The sequence below is a fragment of the Python bivittatus genome, unplaced genomic scaffold (assembly GCF_059951505.1).
Source record: "Python bivittatus isolate LINGU-HERP-01145 unplaced genomic scaffold, Pbiv_v1 ctg000980_np1212, whole genome shotgun sequence".
Classification (NCBI taxonomy): Eukaryota; Metazoa; Chordata; class Lepidosauria; order Squamata; family Pythonidae; genus Python; species Python bivittatus.
Window position 1 is genome coordinate 46,891,535 of NW_028277125.1, and position 20,141 is coordinate 46,911,675.

The 20,141-nt window shown below is 38.5% G+C and overlaps 1 protein-coding gene across 7 annotated transcripts in view; it reads right to left on the bottom strand.

The window, feature by feature from the left end:
- The window catches only part of NT5C2 (5'-nucleotidase, cytosolic II), a 77,480-nt gene that overhangs the window by 13,888 nt on the left and 43,451 nt on the right, over positions 1 to 20,141 (bottom strand). For all 7 annotated transcript variants that reach the window (XM_088131699.1, XM_088131698.1, XM_088131700.1 and 4 more), the window contains 14 exons: positions 16,017 to 16,134; positions 13,212 to 13,307; positions 12,334 to 12,425; positions 12,105 to 12,162; positions 11,596 to 11,689; positions 10,849 to 10,902; positions 8,164 to 8,247; positions 5,775 to 5,816; positions 4,910 to 5,017; positions 3,659 to 3,725; positions 2,752 to 2,922; positions 1,456 to 1,507; positions 1,146 to 1,206; positions 20 to 196 (listed from right to left, as the gene is read on the bottom strand). In XM_088131699.1, the coding sequence (XP_087987825.1) occupies positions 20 to 196; positions 1,146 to 1,206; positions 1,456 to 1,507; positions 2,752 to 2,922; positions 3,659 to 3,725; positions 4,910 to 5,017; positions 5,775 to 5,816; positions 8,164 to 8,247; positions 10,849 to 10,902; positions 11,596 to 11,689; positions 12,105 to 12,162; positions 12,334 to 12,425; positions 13,212 to 13,307; positions 16,017 to 16,134 (1,274 nt within the window). The remainder of the gene's footprint in view (positions 1 to 19; positions 197 to 1,145; positions 1,207 to 1,455; positions 1,508 to 2,751; positions 2,923 to 3,658; positions 3,726 to 4,909; positions 5,018 to 5,774; positions 5,817 to 8,163; positions 8,248 to 10,848; positions 10,903 to 11,595; positions 11,690 to 12,104; positions 12,163 to 12,333; positions 12,426 to 13,211; positions 13,308 to 16,016; positions 16,135 to 20,141) is intronic.

Sequence of the window (20,141 nt, forward strand, 5' to 3'; positions counted from 1 at the left end):
AATCTGTGTTTCAACTTACCAGCACATGGGCAGCTCTGAAGAGGTAACTGAAAGGATAATATAAGAGGTTGATGAAAGATGCTGCGTAGAGATCTGCATACCGCATCACTTGACTAGCGAACAGTGTTTGTCGGGAACCACTTCGGAACAGGCTTCCCATCATCCCATAGCACATGTCCATGTCATGAGTCACTTTCTGAAATCAAGGAATAAAGTTAGTAAGCATTTGCCATGATCAGCCAGTCTTTCTAGGAGTGAGAGCTCTAATTCCTATATGAGGCTTCCCCATTTACTTCAAGGGATGATAATTCCATTTACTAAAAAGGATGTCATTGCAAGCACAGGGCAAACATGTTCCTACAGGATTACAAGTAATGCTTTGTTCTTTTGAATCCAAGCCTTTCATTCAATTAGAGATCAAAAGACTTTGTAAATAATGGACATCTTAGGAAAGATCATTCACAAATAAAGTGTTCCCTGTAGTAGCAGGCCATTAGGGGCTTTGTGTTCATATACCTTGACAACAAAGGAGGCATTTGCAGAAGAAATAAAATGGGGTGGGAAGTGCTGAACCCTAGAGCATACACAAAGAATGTTTATGACCCAGAAACTTTTAGCCTCCCCACAACATATGTAATCAGATACAACTACTAGCAATATGCCTCATCTGGCACTGTTACCCCGAAAAGTGACATGCTTTACATGTATCTGCAATGTTGCCACTGCCTTCTATTTTTTTCAGCTATCCTAACATCCTACTTGTTCAGTCTTGCTTTTTCTCTGGTGCGCAACCCATAATTCTTACCAATGCAGCATACATTCTCAGTTTTTAGGTCTTGTAATGTTTTTCTACAATTCTTCTTCTTCTTTAAGTCTGGTTTACACATAATGGGATGTGTGTAAAGTACGGAGTCCTGGCATGGGTTCATATATCACACAAAGCCAAAAACCATGTGTAAATCCAGCCACGACATTCCATCTTCCTCTTAGTTCCCTTTTTCACTCATTTTATGTCCTACATCCTATGGAACAGCCTTTCATTGAAGCTACTACAGAATGCTTCTCTCCAGCATTTCCAACTGGAAATGGGAGGGTTTGATAAGGGGGTAAAAAGAAAGCCTCCAAGACCAAATGGTGAACATTACCTTAATACGCCTCTGGATGGAACTAATGTCGGGACGCTCATTGCTGCTACTATCCAAATGCCTGTTGATGTTTAAAAAAAATAGAAAGCACATAAGAGCGTTTTAAAAACTAACATGGGGTGGACTGTGCAAAACAAAGATCAATTTAGGAAGATGACTGGGGCTCACATACAGCTCCATTCCCAAATTTTACGTTAAATCCAGAAGTCACTGAAATGATGCAGCCACTGGAAAATGGAGAGGCTATAACGACATTCTGATAAGATGCAACATATAGGTTATACTGTGTGGATAAGAATTCATTTCTTACTTGTATAGCTCAGCCAAGAAGATATCTAGACTCTGAAGTTCTTCAAAAAGGCCTAAGTGGGGGAGAGAGTAAAGGTCATTCCCACAGTGGAAGTCAACTGAAGCAAATAGTCCTTTCTAGCAGGCAGCAGTTTTATCACCAGAAGAACAAGAAATGCTGGGAGGTGCATGCTTGCTTGCTTGCTTTCTAAGTGGCAATATGAAATCCTATTTGGAAAACCTCCTGCAATTGTCACAACAAATGTCTCCATTTTTAAAAAAGGCACAGGGGAATAGACGTTGCAGTTTTCGTCCTTCATTTCTAGTCTCTGAATGGTGGGAACAATTACGTGGTTAAAAAGAAGAATCTGCTTCCACTGATTCCAATTTTAATCAGTCTTTTGAATGTATCTGCAACGCCTACCAAGTGAAAGCATCCAAGATAATTGGGGAGCTCTCAGAGTTATAGCTCCTATCCCTGGGTCTCTTGTTGCTCTATTACGTTTATGTTTTTATGCTTTCCAATGTAAAAAGTTTGTCTTTATAGTGCATATTCTTATTTAAAGTATTGCTGAAAACGACCTTGTATGTTTTAATGGAAAAGCAAAAAATAAATGTTTTGAATAAAGAAAAACAACAACAAATGTCAGCAGCATTAGTAACACTATTATCAAAGGAACAAATTCTCCCAAAATCTCAGTCCAAAATATATTAGGAGATGAATAGTCTCCGCAAGACAGCAATATCACATTCATTCATTCATTCATTCATTCATTCACTCATTCATTCATTCATTTGGCTTGTATGCCGCCCATCTCCCCCACGGGTGACTCTGGGCGGCTCACAATAAAAACGAAGAAATACAATTCTCTCCAAGATGGCTAAAAACTATAAATAATTTAAAAACATATTAAAAATACCGTAAAAAACCTCCTCTAATTTTGGCCCTATAAAAATCTGTAAGATGCTGGGGGGGGGGGCAACCCATCATCCCACCAGCCATCTCCACAGGTGCGGGCCCCCCTCTGGCCCCCAGGCCTTCTGGCAAAGCCAGGATTTAATACCTTTCCTGAAGGCCATGAGGGAGGGGGCACACCGGACCTCAGGAGGCAGGATGTTCCATAGGGCGGGCGCTACAGCAGAAAAGGCTCTCTGCCTAGACCCCACCAATCATTCCAGAATGATCTGGAGAATTTCCTCTTTCCTAAGGTATGGATCCACCTAAATGAGTATAATGCAAATAATCCATTGAAAACAAAGCAACTACTTTTCCATTTCTTCTATGCCAAGTCAAATCTGAGATCAGACAGTTACTTACAGCTTTTGTCTGTCCAGACATGAAGCTCCTGTGCCAGTTCTGGAATCACTAAAAAGGTTCTCCAACCTTGGCGTTTTTTGGACTTCAGAATGTCTCCAAATATATGGTCACCTATATATAAGATGTCTTTGCCTTTGGCTCCCAGGAGATCGCAAATTGTATCAGAGGAGCCTGAGAAGAAGAAGGAAAGTCTTAGGAGCAATAATAATTTTTTTTGCCCTTCACAAAACTCTAAGATGTCATACAGAAAACTCCTTGTTTCTCATGCACTATTCCCTAAGCAGCAATGACTGTAAGATATCAAGCACATTCAAATGTAACTCTTGCCTGCTCTGCTTTGCTGATCAGAACATTTTAATTTTCAGGGCCAATGCTCCCAAGTGGCAAGTTCAAGGTGATTGGGCCCACACACATCGTTTTAAAATCCAGAAAAGCTGCTAATGCACAGGCTGGATGCAATGCATGATACATGCATTTTGTTCTAGAGAATGCTAGTAAAATACAAAAAAAATCTGATTTGAAATGGCTGGCACTTGGGATCTCTCTCTGATGCATTCCTTAATAAAAGACTTCATGTATTCAAAAGGGATACACAAGAGTGAGGGAGATACAAGCCGCTGCCTCTTTCTTTCCAATTACAGCCAAAGGTTAGGGAAGCTGGCAGCTGTATTTCAGCTATATCTGAAAAGCCACAGTTTGCCTGCCCCTACCGTAAAGACAACATAAAATGAATTGGGAAATAACTGCACCCAGTAGCTGGTGCTGGGAAAAACTCTGCTTCCATCAACAGAGAATACGCTTCCCCTACAGAAGATACGTCCCAGCTTCAAACTCTGGCTGAGGGTGACTAAAAGCAAAATCCCTCTTTCTGCTCTTAATAAAATAAATAGCTTCATCTCTGTTTTACCTCCAGAGTAGACAATACCATGCTGCAAAGGACCTGTGTAGGTTCCAATTTTCAACTTGCCAGTTACCTGTAAAGAAAGAGAAACTAGTTTTCATGAATGCCAACCCATTTTCCACTTGGAGGGGTGTGAGAGGGATAAATCAGAGCTCAATGGAAAGTCTACTTGTTACATGCATCAAAATACTGCTGGTTGTCTCTTCTAGGGCTACCACGCCTGGACTGCAAAAATACAAATAGTCACTAGATGACTACAGTGTTAACGGTTTTAGGTACAGCATCTCTTTGCTGCCATCTAGTGGTCCTCTTCCCAATCTGAGGTCTAATTCAGCATACTTTGGTGCCCATTTAAGTGCAAATCATAACAGGCGCTATGACATAATGTCTCAAAGCAGAAAGTGAGAAGATCTTCACATCAGTGCAAAACTGCAACCGTGAAATTTACCTATATATTATCAGCACTCTTATACTGTCTCCCACCCTTGCCTCAACCTTAGTTAAAAACAAACCAACCACCCCTGCAAGTTTTCTACAACCGACAAATGACTCCAGGAAAATGCTATTGAGGATAGCACAAACTTATACTTTCAAATGGTATAGTACAAGTGGCGATCACAACTGATTCCTCCTGCACCAAGTTACTTCCAGCACAGATTTGGCTTTGACATATACGGTGGCGAATGAGGTAGTTGCAATCGCAGTGGAACTGATTTAAGTAAAATGAGGATTCCTAAGCTGTATGTGTAGCAGAAAGTTCAGTCAGCACAACCTACTAGAATACTTAAATGTCTATTTGAAAAGTACGCTGCATTTTCTTCATTAAACCAAGTAACTCCAAATTTGCTATAAATGCAGTTGCAGGGTTTTTTTTATTGTATTTTTTATTATTATTTTTGGTGCCTCTGAGTCAGTCTTGACTCCTGGCAACTGCCTGGACAAGTCCCTGCAGTTTTCTTGGCAAAATTTCGGAAGCGGTTTGCCATTGCCTCCTTCCTCAGGCTGAGAGAGAGTGACTGGCCCAAGGTCACCCAGCTGGCTTCCTGCCTAAGGTGGGACTAGAGCTCACGGTCTAGCCTGGTGCCTTAACCATTACACCAAACTGGTTCTCATAAATACAGTTAAGGGCAAGTATTCAGTTATTTTTAAAGGGGAGAAATTACACTAAGAAGTCAACACCCATATTCTGCTTATCAAAATAGGAATACTGTCTGTTCTTCCTGGTGAGTCTTAATCATGGATTCCATGTAGACTTACTGTATCCACCTGCCTCAAGACTGTGCCTTCTCCAAAAAAAAGAGGCTTGCGTGCATCCACAAGGATGAGATCAAAATAGGACTGCCATGGTCGATGAGAGCTACCCGGCTACATTAAAAAAAAAAAAAAAATCAAACAAAAGTACATCTCATTTAAAGCTCAAGCAAACAAATATTAATAATTAATATTGGTATTGGCTAATTCTAGTTCTGCAGCAGAGACCACTAACTGTACTCTGTACTACATGTGGTCTGATACTGCTGCTATTACAAGAAATTGTTCAATCGCAGTGCTGCCAAAGTACTAAGGAACAACCATCCAGGCGATCCATGTTCCCTATAATACAGTGATTAGTTAATTCAGATACATGATACCACCAGAAATATAAAACTTAACAGTACAACTGTTCTTTTGCCTAAAGTTCTGAAAATCCCTTACATATCAACATAGTGGTTAGCATTATTAATTCTGTAACTATTAATGCAGGCTATGCAATTATTCCTTGTATCTAAGCCATTTCTACTCACAGTAAAACTGCAAATAAGCAAACTATTAAAAGCAATGAGTGCTGCTAATTAAATCATAATTAAATGATTTAGCAGCAGTTATTATTTATCACTAGTGACTTCAAAAAGCTGCTATATATGGCATATGAAAATGCATCAGACTTATTTCCACCTGACCTATAATAAATCTAAGGCAATTGACTCAATGCTTCTTCAATCTGAATTTTATAAATACATAATTAAATAGCTGCCATGTTTTTCTAGTACCCAGAACCAAAACTGAATTCTATTCCTGACTTATTCAAGAATAGATAATGAATACTGTCCAACAATAAAATGACATATCTCTTTGCCCCTACCTTTGGTCCATGTGGAAAATCAAACAGGTATGTCATAATTTTCTGAAAAATAGATAAGAAGTAAGATTTTATATGTAGCATGTACTGAAATTAGTGGAAATATTTCTCATTTACTCATTTCTGACTGAAGCAGCACCTATATCAGTTAAGTTCAAACAATAAATTATAGCCAGCTTCAAATATCTAAATTGTCTTGCAATTTCTAAAATGTAATTCTTTGTAGTAATTATGCATCATCTGTAAGGGTTACACTCCTCTGCAGAGCCCACCCTAGGAGCTTTGAATCTGGGATTTGGGATGGGAAGGGGAACTCTTCCCTAGTACATATCTGCACTTCTGCACTTCCTTTCAGTTCTCTTTCGATCAGTGTGTCAGCAACAGCATTAAGACACTATCTGTTTCTTTGGGAGGATTTTCCATTTTTGGATCATCTACTGAGATGCTTTCTGTGGAAACTGGTCCTCCTTTCAAGGACTGAGATGCTATGATTAATAGTGAGCACAGGCATTTAGCATTAGCCCTGTTCTATAAATACATTAGTTATGAAGCAAATTCCCTCCGCCTTGTATGTTTATGGCCATTTTGTTGATTCCTGGCTTATGCTGTCAGTGATTCCCAAACCAGATATAGATTAGCTGATCCTTTCCAACATTCCATGTAATAGGAGTGGTCCACCCAATGATTGCTACTTCAGAATCCCACTCAATGCTCTATAATATGTCATTTCAATCTGCACTATAGCACTCCCCACCATGGTAACCCTGGAATCAACTTTCAAGCTAGCAGTACCATCTTTGTCTTTTGTTGGGCAACCTGCTCCCACTCAATCCAACTTGTGATGCAGCTGTTTCTCCCCCAATTGCTAAAAGGATTATAAAGACAAAATACTCAGCTAGGCAGCACAGCAGAGGACACAGGTATAAGAAAAAAAATGTGAGTCATCTTCTGAGAAAAAAAAAGCTTCTGTTTTCAGGTATATCAATGGAGGTAACATACCTCCATTCTTAGACTCTCCAAACCTAACCATGTATGCTAAAAGAACTTCTATAGAGGATGCAATCAGCTCTGGAAAAGAGCTTTTCTCCCAGTAAAACTTTGTCTTCCTCTGTATCCTTCAAATGGCAATGGGATGATAATGATAATGCATATTATGGTAGATACTGAACTCTCACCTGGTATTTTCCACTCAGATGATTTGTGGCTCCCTCAATGATGGGCTCTAAAATTGAGTCTCTTGTTCCTTTGTGTCTTTGCAAGAGAGAGACGGGATTTCTGATGGGTGCTCCCATGCCTTGCATATTTTTTTGAGGGATAGGGAATTACATCTACTAGACTAGAAAGCAGATCTGAATCTGGGTACTATCTGGAACGAGTTCTGCCACTGCTTTTACTTGCAGTAGATATTGCTGTATTTTTCCTGCAACATCACTCTTTAGTTCTGCTTCTAAAACAGTAGACTTTGTGACTGGCTGATTGGTGGGTTGGGACTTTTGTTGGAAGTGAATTTATTCCTGCTCCTTTTAAAGTTCTTGTCACTTGAGAAATATTAGGAGGATGGGGTTCAGTGTTGGTATACTTTTTGTTGAATGGGACAGTGGCATAGATCTCTCTTCTACATTTGGGTAGAATATCTGCTGTCTTGCCAGGTATGGAGAATACCATCTATCCCTACATGGCTACAAAGCATAACTGAGAAATGGAATAATTTCCTACTCTGGTGAACCAAAACAAAAAAATGGAAGTACAGAAAAGGGTATAGTACAAAAAGCATAGTTGTGTATTTGCCCATCTTCTGAGCAAGGAGAGGAAGTAAACCACTATGGATGACTTCCATAAACACAGAAAGAAATTTCACCTATAATCAGAGAAACAGTTATTTATCTGTCTGCAAAGAGAAGTGAATGACAGAACTGAAAAATTCCAATTTCTCTTGATATTGCCTGCCTGATACTCATTTAACTTGGAATTAAATTCAGATGAGATTGCTCTCTAGCATGTGTTCATTGGTTCGAAGAATAAACATTCAGTCTCACAGGATGAGAGTGGATCCTGCATTCAAACCTGTAAGATTTCTTTTGCAAGCTCAAATACAATTTCCAGAAGAAAACTGACCATTGTAGTCTCACCATGACATCTTGAGTGTTACTGAATCTAACTGAAAAGAACCCTTGCATTTTGTAATAAATATATTAGAGAAACTTTTTAAAAAGTATTTATTCCCCCCCCAACCCCTGCAAATTAAGCTGAAGATCAATAATCAAACCTGGAGAAGAGTCAAGGATTTCAAATGCAAAATATTGGATTTGATTTTTTTTTTTAATTCAAAGCCTCCTGTATTATCAATGTAAGATACAGTACCTGCTGGAACACTTCTTAAGATTCTACTTACATCAGTATATTTATAGTCGCTGTTTGTGGCAAGAAACACCTTTCCCACCTCATTCATGCGACTCAACAGCAGTGGAAGCTTTCCCTAAAATGACAAACATTGACATCAAAACTGATTCTCAATCATTTATGTTAAAATTTATTTTGGGGCACTTCATGTGGCCTAGCTGAAATAGCAGCATGCACCCTGCTGTTCTGAATAATGCCAAATACATATTTCAGTCTGCTTAAAATATCTTCTAAAATGCTACACATCTTAGCTATGCAGCACTGAATCCCATGCCAGGTTCTGAGCATATAGTATAGTTGATTCAATGTAATAGCATCAAGGGCAGCTATGATTAGTGCACGCTTACTACATGTTAAGTTCCAGACAACAGGATAGTGCACATGATAAGCCTTTAGAAAGATTTTGTAAGTCTCTTACAAATCTCTCATTCTTTATGTTGAATTCCTACTTGGCTATGTCTTAAATTGGAAGATAACCCCCCCACACACACACAAAATATCAACTCAGTTGTGAATCTGCCATCCACTAATCTTGCTATACAGATCTGATACATAGGCACTATTAAAAGCAGACCTAAACAAACTTGATGTTTACATGACTTTCTCAAGAATGACAGCATCATTTTCAACCTACAACTGAGGATGAAATACAAACATGCATATTAAGATGGTTTGGAATGTATGCAGAATGGCAGAACATTGCCTTCCTTACAGACTACTGTGGAGAAAATGACCCAGACAGTGGAACAGCACCAGAGAAAATATGGGCGAAGTGACAATCTGAAAAGCTTAAGTTCCAACTAAAATGACAAGCAGCCCTCAATCGGAAAACTTGGAAAACCGATATAAGAGATGGCCATAGTCCTGTGGCACCCATACCAATGTATTGGCTCCAAGGTCAGCCCTGCCCAGACATTTACTAAGGGAAAAAAGAAGAAGTGGAACTTGAATTACCTCTATTTCTAAAGAAAGTTTTGTTCTCCCCTGCTACCAAAAATGTAAGAACAGTAGCAAGAGAGGTAACATCACAAAGAAGATGTAGGAAACTTTCCAAGGTATCAGTCCAGACTTAGTACTTGTATTCAATGGTGGCAGTGCTATTTGGGGCTCAGTATCTGTCATCTGAATTGCAGCATTTAAGGGGGATGCCGGGTTCTGGACTGAGACATCCTCCATTCTCTCTGAACTTGGCAGTTCCACAAAGCTGGGTCCATTCTTGCAGGCTTTGAATGCCTCATCTGAGACGCCGTCCATTCCAGCAGCATTACCATTTTTCAGTACCTTTATTGCCACTCTTACTTCCTCAGATGTAGGCTCAGCATCCAAGGCCTGATATTCTGATCTCCTCAATGAGTGGTGGATTTCTGGGCTTGTATTTATTATCATTGGTTGATTTAGTCCTTTCACTTAGGTGCCAGTTTGGTCTAGTGGTTAAGGCTCCAGGCTAGAAATCAGGAGATTGTGGTTCTAGTCCCACTTTAAGCATGAAAGCCGGCTGGGTGACTTTGGGTCAGTCACTCTCTCTCAGCCCACACAGTCAGGCTTGAGCGACAAGCCAGTCAGTCAATTCCTCTCGCAACTAATGGATCAACATTTGGTTGATCCGAAAAAAAGTGGACCCTGCACCTGCGGGAAAGACGCTAGGAGGGGGAAAAAAAGTAGGTGTCTAAGAATGGTAAAGAACGTATGATACTTGTGTTTTTGTGCAGCTTCTTCCAGTTTCAGGGCCATGGTGTTCCAGTGTGCCTCACACTCTCCTTTAACTGATGGCAAACTTCAGATCTGAGCTGTCTGTATTATGCATTGTCTGCCAGCTTGACTTGTGTTGGTCTACCAAGTCTAGGCATTCATCCAAGTTCCATACTTGTATTTGGTGTCATATGGTCAGGCACATGCTTTTGGCATGTTTGTAGACAGTTTCAGAGACTTGTTTTTCTTCCATGGCCACATCATCAAGAAATGTCAGGATAGAAAACCAGTTTGCTAATGCTATTTGGAATTCTTGCTTACATTCCAGTTCAGCCAGTTTTGGCCAGTTCTGCTTTCCTGATGAATCATCTGTCACTTTACATGTTGGAGCTTAAGTTGAATTTAGCACAGAGTAAGTAATGATCGGAGCCACAATCATCACCTAACATCGCACGTCCATCTTTGATAGATGATCAGAAGTGGATGCGTCCAGTTCCATTAATATTAATTCCATTTAATAAGAGAAAGAGGAAGTACAGGTAGTCCCTGGATTAAGAACGCCTGGTTTACAGACCCATAGTTAAGAACAGAGCTTATTGTAGCAAAATTTGAGTTAAATATACAATGATCTGAATTAATACACAATGGTTCGAGTTTATTAAACAATACTACTTATACAGCATTATACAATAATACTGTTCCGCCTTACACAAATTCGACTTAAAAACAGACCTTGGGATCAGAACTCATTCTTAAACTGGGGACTGCCTCTACTATGCTATCTCTATCAATAAAGACAACATTTGTTGAAGCAATTATATCATCGGTAACTTCCAGATAAAATTACTCCAGTTTGGTGAATGAGAGAGACAGAACTTTCTGTTTTCTATCCATTATTTTAAGTGATTGGGCAGCCAGACCAATTAAGAATAAGCAAAATAAATCACCATCTATCTTCTTTCAGTAAAGCAAGTTTCTGAATGCTTACATCTTTCACCACATACTTTTGTAGATTCTCAACTGTCTTCTCCTTGAGTGAGCCCTGAAACAACAGGAAAAAATCTTACATGACAGCACAAGCAATGATCTAACAGATATCTTACTTGGGTTTCATATTAATATAATCTTCCATACTGTCATCATGTTGTAGAAAGATGTACAAGTGACACTAAAGACAGAAAGTTCTTTGCAGAGTTTCATATGTCAAGAGATTAATTCTGATGATTTCATTGTGGAGCTGGACTACTCTAAGGGTCACTTATGACATAAGAATGAAATATGAGTTCAAGTGCCATTCAAATGATGGAACATAACAATTTCTGTTCTAAAACTGAATAATCTGAAGACATATGATAGTTTAAAGCTACAAGGTGAGGCTGTCCTCAACTCTGGATGACAGGCCACTAAGGAAGGTGGAAAATGAATATAAAATGAATATAAAAGACTATAAGAGGACTGGCAGTTGTTTCTGTGATGGATTACAGCTACTAATCTCATGAGGCAAGGGAAGAAACAGAAGGATTAAATTCAGGGGAGAATGGAAGAAGAGGAAAAAGTAATTCACTCCTTATCCCATCTTCTTCAATTATCTTGCTGGGATACTACTGGTATTTAGCATTTATTCAGGGACAAAAAAAATTAAAACTTTTAAAATTATAATTAATTCAAAACTTAGTTTTGAATTAAACTCTTTGAATTAAAGAGACAATCCAAATATCCCCCAAATGCAAGTCACCTTATAATGAACCCAGTCCACAGCATCTCTCACATCCTGGAACATGCTCCTGAAGGACATGAAGAGGTCTCCCTCTTTAAACCCTGTTTCACAGCTGAGAGACAAATGGAATAAAACAGCCATGTAGAAAATTGCATGAGACTTGAGAAATTTTATGTAATTAAAAATGACATCAGTGTTATTAGATACAAACTGAAAGCACCGTTTTCCATCCCTTTCCCCCTGAGTTTTTGCTTACATATTTTGCTACATTTCATGAATAGGTATTATGCAGTATCCACCTATTAAATGACTATCTTCACCAATTCAAAGTGAATCATTTTTTTCCAGTGAATGAGGAAACCCTCAAAGTCAAATCACAACCTTGAAAAAAGAAGAAACGATCCTTAAAATACTTGCATCCACTCTGAAGTGACAACTTCCCTATGCTGTATTTTTTATACCCTTGCAGTGGAATAGACGGCTTCAGCATGGCCTCATCGATTTCATACAGCCAAGACAATACTCACCTTGAGTATCTATCACAGTTAGTAAAGAAGTCAATCAGACAAGCCAATAGATAGGTCTCTGCAAGAAAGCAAAACCAAGGCAAGACCAGATCTTAAAATGAAGGATTGGTCAAATAGATAGTCATGTAATTAATCTAAACCAAGAAGACATTCATAAAAGTGCTCCTTTAAAATTAATAGCAATATACCTACTGATCTGGACTACACAATTCCCCCTCTCAATTCTCACCTGGTAAGTTGAACAGTGTGTTTAAAATGTAAAACCTGTCAGTATCATCTCTCTGAATGAATTTATTAGGATACTGTTCTCGTATTTCTGGCCTGAAGAATATAAAGGACAAGAGGATATGGCAGTTAATGATATCATATCAAAGCAATTTCTCCATTGTATATTTGTAAAGTTCAATCAAGAATCAACAAGACCTATGAGAAAGCCAAGAAAACACTGAGCCCTGAGTAGATTATATGCTTACTTTTCTGCTAAAGGGAAATGTGACAGCTAATTGTTTATCCATGTACTGCTTTTGTACACAAAGGGTAAATTGGGATTTTTTGAAACATACTTTGTTGAGCAAGCTACAGTGTCCTATTTTAAATATAACTGTGAGCTATAATGGGTGGATTCATATAGCAGGAAAAACAAAGCAATCACATTATGTCTTAGTGTTCATATCTGATCTAGGCCTATGAATGCAACCTATTCCTTTCAATTCTTGTAGGTTCCCTGTTTGTGATTTCAAAAAAGCAATTATATATTCTTTGCAAAGGAAATAGAGCAAGAGAAGGGGTAAGAAGAAAATGTGTGGACCTAATGATCTGCTGCACTGCAATAGTTAGAAGTATGGCTGTATGTCTTCCAAACTCAATTACTTTCCCTAATGTTATCAAAGCTATTACAGATTTACAAGATCACAAAAGTATTATATTGGTTTACCATTCTATAAGAAAAAAACAGGCATAAGGTAATGTTAAAGTTAAATTTTTGAGAGCAACTAACAAACCTGAAAGCCGCTAAGAGAAGCTATACCACGTGCAACAGAATATATCCCAGTTGTGCATAAGGACTGCAGACAATCCTAAGAGACCACAAATATTTGCATCACTTACCCTCTCATAAAGTTAAAGCCATGTGCACACACTAGGATGTTCCCATAGGCATCAACTTTTAACAGGTTTCCATAAAGAGAATCAAATACCAGGCCTCTATTAAAAAAAAGAAAGAAATGCAGGGATGCAGGTCAGCATTTCATAATAAGCAATGATGAACAGCAAGACTTTGAAAGATAGTCTGTTGGAATGGCATACCTGAGCCAGTTCTATCACGTTCTGTCCAAATTAGAATCTGACCCTAAGGAGGACACTTTGCTGATAGAGTCCCATTGAACTTTTGTTTAGCTGCAGAGGAAAAAATAGTCTGCATTGCCTGGTTTAAATGTACAATTGATCTATTTGCTTATAATTAGTTCATTTATCTTAACAGCAAGGTACCTTTGCCAGAACAACTTTGGCAACATTTACTTCTTCTCAGAATTTCACAGTTTGCTAGTCTTAACCCAAAATTGTGGTTAACGCTGCTATTAGTTCTAACAAGACAGCCTGAGAAATAATTCTTTGAAGTTGGTTTATTTGAAGCTAACCATACCTACTATTAAACAAAATTTGTTGCACCCTATGCTAGCATCTGGCCATCCAGAAGAATATAAGTGACCATGCGAGCCAACATTCACTGAAGTTTTTCTACAACTTCCTAAACCATGCTTAAATAAGATGTGCACACACAGCGAATATGTACACAGTATACATTTAAGTGTTATATAAATACTAAAATCCTCCATGAAATGTTAGGTGCCAGTAGCTTGCCAGGAGGGCTTTGATTAGAACAAACTTTTTCTTCTTCAAAGTAACTATGATAATTTTATATGTTTCAGTGCAACACTATCCTGGTTACACGGAAAGGCAATATATCCAACTTAAACAAACAATGGGGTACACAGTTGAGGGGTTTATAATGCTCCCTCTACTCAATAATTATCTCCCCCCAATTATTTATTCCTCTATTAAACTCTGCTATGAAGGTGGCCTCAACTGGCTGAACAATGCTTGAAAGAGAGGCTATCCTAGATATTAAGTCTTTAGATTGCCTTTTCTTTTTTCTCTGGCTTTATTGCCAATTTATTGAATGTGCTCTGTGGGCACCTCTTTCTCTCCCATTAATGTGTCATGGTTTTTCCTTACCCATGATGTGACATTATCCTATAGTGCATTTCTCAGACCCCGCTCTACATCAATAGTTGCTGTAGAAAGATAGGCATAGAATGTTCAAGGTATAAAGAGTTTAATTTTTATATTAAGTCAACAATACTGAGAAAGGTGAGAATGTGATTCAAGAAAATAGAGTGGAGCATATTTTCTGCAATGTGTAGTTTGTCCCCAGGTCTGAGAGAACAAGGAGTTGATAACCAGACCTAATAATAATAATATAAAAAACTTGCATACTGCCCAACTTTCAACAACTCTGGGAGGCTCACAACAATCAAACTAAGAAATTACAATAAACCGCAACAGCTAAAATTTTCATTCTGTAATCAGTAAGGAGAAATCCAAGTACATTTGGGAATAAGCTTAAAAACTAAATTCATACTGCTGATTAGAACCAGGACTGTTTTGTCTGATACCAACAGCAGATATACATGGTTTGACCATATGCAAGTGGACTATAGAGATAGTGAAGGAATGGTGCAAGTGATTCACCATGAGTCTAGATCATAATCTTTGCTCACATCGTACTGTACTTCTGCTAACCTTCAGATGCCTCTTAGAAAAATATGAGCATTCCCTGGGGGAAAACAATTAATGTGGACAAATAGTTTTGTCTTTCTTTTCTTCACTTTCCCATGATTAAGGCTTGATTCCCATGGTTATCCTTGTGCACTATGTGCTATAGGGATTCTTCTACCATATTTTTACCAGGGAACATTTCCCTATTAAACAACATCTCAAAAATTTTACAAAAATCATCATTAAAAATTAATGAAGTGGGCCTAATAAAAAGTATCAAAATGTGAGCCTTTTTCTAAATATACATTTTATAAAAAGGCTTGCATTCTCCCTCACCCCCTACTTTTACTAAATGCACTAGACGTTCTAACAATGTTGCAAATATTCGAGAGATTCAGGGAGAGGTCCATAGAATCACATAACATAAAGGTTGGAAAAGTCCTTGGAGGTCATCTAGTTCTACTCCTGCCCAGTGCAGGAAACCATTACTATAGCATCCTTGTCAGATGGTCAACCATGATGCTCTGGAGTTTCCTTTTTCAGTAAGTTCTTCCCGAAATTCAGATCAACCTCAGAAAAAGCCTCTGTCACAAAGAATTGCTTTGAGAGAAATATGAACAATGTGGCAGACCTGACAGGCTCAAGAAAGCATCTTAGGAAATACAAAGATCATTAAAAATTCTTGTTCATACCCATAAATATTATCTCCAAATAACTTTGTGAGCATTTATTTGGTAGCCATAATTTAAAATTGATATTTATATAACAGGGCAAAACCATTGGTCTATAGAAACACTTATGCCTGTCTGCTATATGGTTCTCTTCCCCTATTTATTTGTCTTTTAAGACAGGGTTCCTCAACCTTGGCGACTTGAAGATGTGTGGACTTCAACTCCCAGAATTCCCCAGCTAGCCATGCTGGCTGGGGAATTCTGGGAGTTGAAGTCCATACATCTTCAAGTCACCAAGGTTGAGGAACCCTGTTTTAAGACATATTATCTGGTGATATATAAACTTAAATTTGCAAGACACATATGCAGTTTAGCATATTATGTACTACAGCACCTTAAGCTTAAAAGTACCACTTAAACTGTACAGAACAAATACAACTTTATTTAAATTACAATTATTTACCTGGTAGGGAATGTAGGATCATAGACAAAACTAAGCAGCTCTTGAGGGTATCCAATTGAAACTAACCGTTCAACTGTCAAGTCAAATCCAAGGGATTCATATTCTGGAGATTTATACACTGTAATAAGATGAGAAAATTCCAATTAGAAAATACAAAAGATAGTGCAAGAGAGATATCACATCTAAGCAAATCAGAAAATCTCATTAATTTTACCACTGTCTTTACAGATAGTTCAACAGACGTAAAGCAATGGCTGAGGTAGCATACTTCAGTAATTCTACTGATTGTAAAGTATCATAATACTGGGAAGTTTGCCCTTCAAGGTTGGTACGCAATCTGGGGGTCTTCCTGGACTTGCAGCACCTGCTTAAAGAGCAGGTGTCAGCTGTGACCAGGAAGCCTTTGCACAACTTCATCTAGTACACCAGTTGCACCCCTTCTTAGATTGAATGGCCCTTCAGACAGTCACTCATGTCCTAGTCACCTCATAGCTTGACTACTGCAACATGCTCTACATGGGGCTGCCCTTGAAGAGGATCTGTAAGCTTCAACTAGTCCAGAATGCAGAAGCCTGAGCAGTGATGGGCATGCCTTGATATGCCCATGTAACACCTCTGCTCCATGAGCTACACTGATTGCCAGTTTGCTTCTGGGTGCAACTAAAGGTGCTGATTGTTACCTATAAAGCCCTACATGGCATACAACCTGGGGACTTGAAGGACCACCTGTCTCCCATAATATCTGCCTGGTCAATTCAATCTTGCAGGGTTGGCATGCTCCAGGTTATTTCGATTAAACAATGCCATCTACCTTGGAAGCAAGCCTCCTCTGTAGCAGTGCCTGCCCTCTGGAATGAGGCTCTCCCTGAGATCCAGATGGCCCCACTCTGCTGTTGTTCAGAAGAGCTGCAAAGACCTGGCTCTTCACCCAGGCCTTTGGTGAGGGAGAGTGAGACCCTTCGTTTATTTCATTTGGACTGCTGCATTTGCCATCTTTTATCTTCAATTGATTTTACTGTAATTTCTTTGTTGTGAGCCGCCCAGAATCATTGGGAGTTGGGCAGCATACAACTTTAATCAATTATTATTATTATTAGTAGTAGTAGTAGCAACAGTAGTAGTAGTAGTATATAACTGAATGTATTTTATTTAAAATTCAGTTAAACTGCTTATTATGTCAAGTGACTTGACATTATAAGGCTTTCCTATTTAACGTATAGGAAGAATCACACATTATCCAAAGATTTTGATAGCAGCAGCTCTTGCTGCAGAGATGTGGAGATACCAGATACATATATATACAAATTACACAGAATTGTCAGTTCTAACCCAGAGAAAGAAAAACACAGTTTTTTTCTAGCATTCAAAAATAACTGCAGCTAATAAATGCATGTATTGTGAAAGACATGGTATATATACCATCAGATCATGCTATATACTTGATCAGATTATGCATGTATAACTAAACTGTATAGTACCTTATCTGAATCTAGGGTTTTTTGGAGAAAGGGGGAGAATTGGCTATGGAAAATCCTTGGTTAAAACAGAATAAATAAGCGGTAGTGTGTGAGAAACCCATAGTATATACGCAGCCCTCATTTAGCACTGCAAGTGCCCACCAATACTATCTCTAGTCTCCATACAACCAAGGGGGAACCCCCCCCCCAAAGTAATAGACTGGTGATGCTAAGTTAAGGGTCATGTCAATCTCATAAGGGAAAGCCAATTAATCACTTTTTTTTTAATCTGCTTTCAATCGTGACCGATTCTATGGAGACTGCCTGGACAAGTCCCTGCAGTTTTCCTGGCAAGGTTTTTTCAAAGTGGTTTGCCATTGCCTCCTTCCTAGGGCGGAGCCCAGCTGGCGGTCGCAGGAAATCGAGTCTCTTCCATTGTGTTGCATCCAGCAACCGGCAACCAATTCCCGTTTTCCCATGCAAGGCGCTGCCAGCGTTTTTCCTCCCACCGGGGTGAGAGTACCTATTTATCTACTCGCTTACGCTTTCGAGCTGCTAAGTGGCAGGAGCTAAGGGTGCAAGACGGGAGCTCACCCCGCCACCCAGAGCTTGGGCTCGAACTGCTGAGGTGTCGACCATTTCTGGCCGGCAACTTCCAGCATCATTAAGCCACTGCGCCACCACGTCCTCCCAATTAATCACCGGTGTTGCATTTATTAGATTGAAGCAATGTAGTACTCTACTTGGCAAAATCAAGAAAGATCTAGCCTTGGAAGCATTGGGAAACTCCTTAGTAACTACCCATGTAATTTTTCAAAAGATGCCCCAAAAGAATCAACATGGTATGCCATGTTGTCTAAAGCACTGAATTATTTCACAGGCCAAACATATGTAACCAGAGCTAATTTTTTCCAAAAAATTCATGTCACTTACAACAGGTCAGTTACAATATTTGTGAATGAGAAGTTGCAGTTTACAACAGAAGGCAAAAACTATTCAACCTTGGCTGTTCTCGTAAAATCTAACTGGGACTGAACCAGGTTGATATATAGATGGAAGACTGCCAGAAATCTCAGGTTTGTAAGTTAAACTAGGAAAATGAGAAAATATCCCAGCAGAAGGCAATGGTAAACAACCTCTGTACTGCTGCCAAGAAAACTACATGAATTTATCCATGAAGTCACCAGGAGTTGGTATTGCCTCGAAGAACTCTTGTACAAGTTAACAACAAAAGAGGAAAGAAGGCTAGAAAGTACAGAAAACAATCTTATATTTCAACAGGAAAAAAAAAGAGTAAATCATGAGATCTTTTATAAACAAAGAAAATTAAGAAATACTGTAAACCCTGAAACATTGCATAATACAGATTAAACAAGAAAGGATCAGTACAATGTTAAATAATACTGTAATCTGACTGTTGCTGTAAACAGAAGCTGGGGAGATTCTGGATGTTATTCATTCTTGTTTTACCTACTGATTTTATAGCTTTCCTGGAAATATTGTAAACCACTAGCAATTTTGCTAGAGTGCAACAGTGTATATAATAATATATGGGAATTAAAACATAAAGGAAAGGCAGATACTAAATACAATAGTAAAGGCACATCCCTAAGAACTATAATGATATTTTAATCCTGAATTTTCTTGCTACTAAACTTATGCTTTTCAAACAATATTTCCAGAAAATATGGGATTCCTTGGAATTACCCAAGATTCCCCAATGAAAAGAACAGTAATGGTTTACTAATATCCATTAAAATCCAACAGCCACTCTATGAATCTTTTTGTGTAATTTGGTATCACCACATCATGACTGTTGTGTTCTTAGGCAAATCTCCAGATTCATGTGTGGACCAATAGTGAGATTAAACAGTCCTGGATCTCTTCTGGTGAAGTTGGTTCATCGGGCAAATCAATCTTCACTTAAAATAAAAGTTGGCATCACATAATAAAGAGCAAAATAGTGATGTTTGCTGCAAACAATCTGTTTCACCACCTTCCTTTAATAACCTGATCTAATTTTCAGTGTTCAGGTCTCTGTCGAGAGAACTTCATCACTTTTTTTTTTTTTTACTAAATCAGTCGTATGAAATATATTTTGTGCTACAGACATGGGAAAAAAACAGACCTACAGAAAACTTATAGTAAATATTAAATTATTTAGTTGAAACTGCCCTTTATTACAGGCCAGCAGGTCAGATCTTTTATAACACATATTGCACCAAAACGTGGAGAAAATAAGTTTTTGTTTTTTGTTTTCAAAAGGACTAAGATAGCAAGTCAGGAATAAACATAGCCTATGGTTCACAAAGCCCCTCCAGCCACACTGCTTATGGAACAATTGCTGAAAACTCTTCCTTTCCTTCCATTTTGAAAGAGGAAATAAATGATATTTTTATATAAGTTCTAAAATGTGCTAGTGTAAAGAAACAAAAAGAAAAATCCCAGCAACCTCATGTACATGAAAAGACCCAGTTTCTTTTGTATCACTGTGTGTCAGGTTCAGCCCAAAGAACTCCACGAGACAGTGCAATACAGTTCTGTTGTGTTTATTAGCTTCTCCTCAAGACAGAAATCTCTCCAGACTGAACCTAAGTTCCCAAGCCAGCAAGCCACAACACTGTGAATTCCTTAGGGTGGTGCCAGTCTCATCTTCTTAAACTTTCCA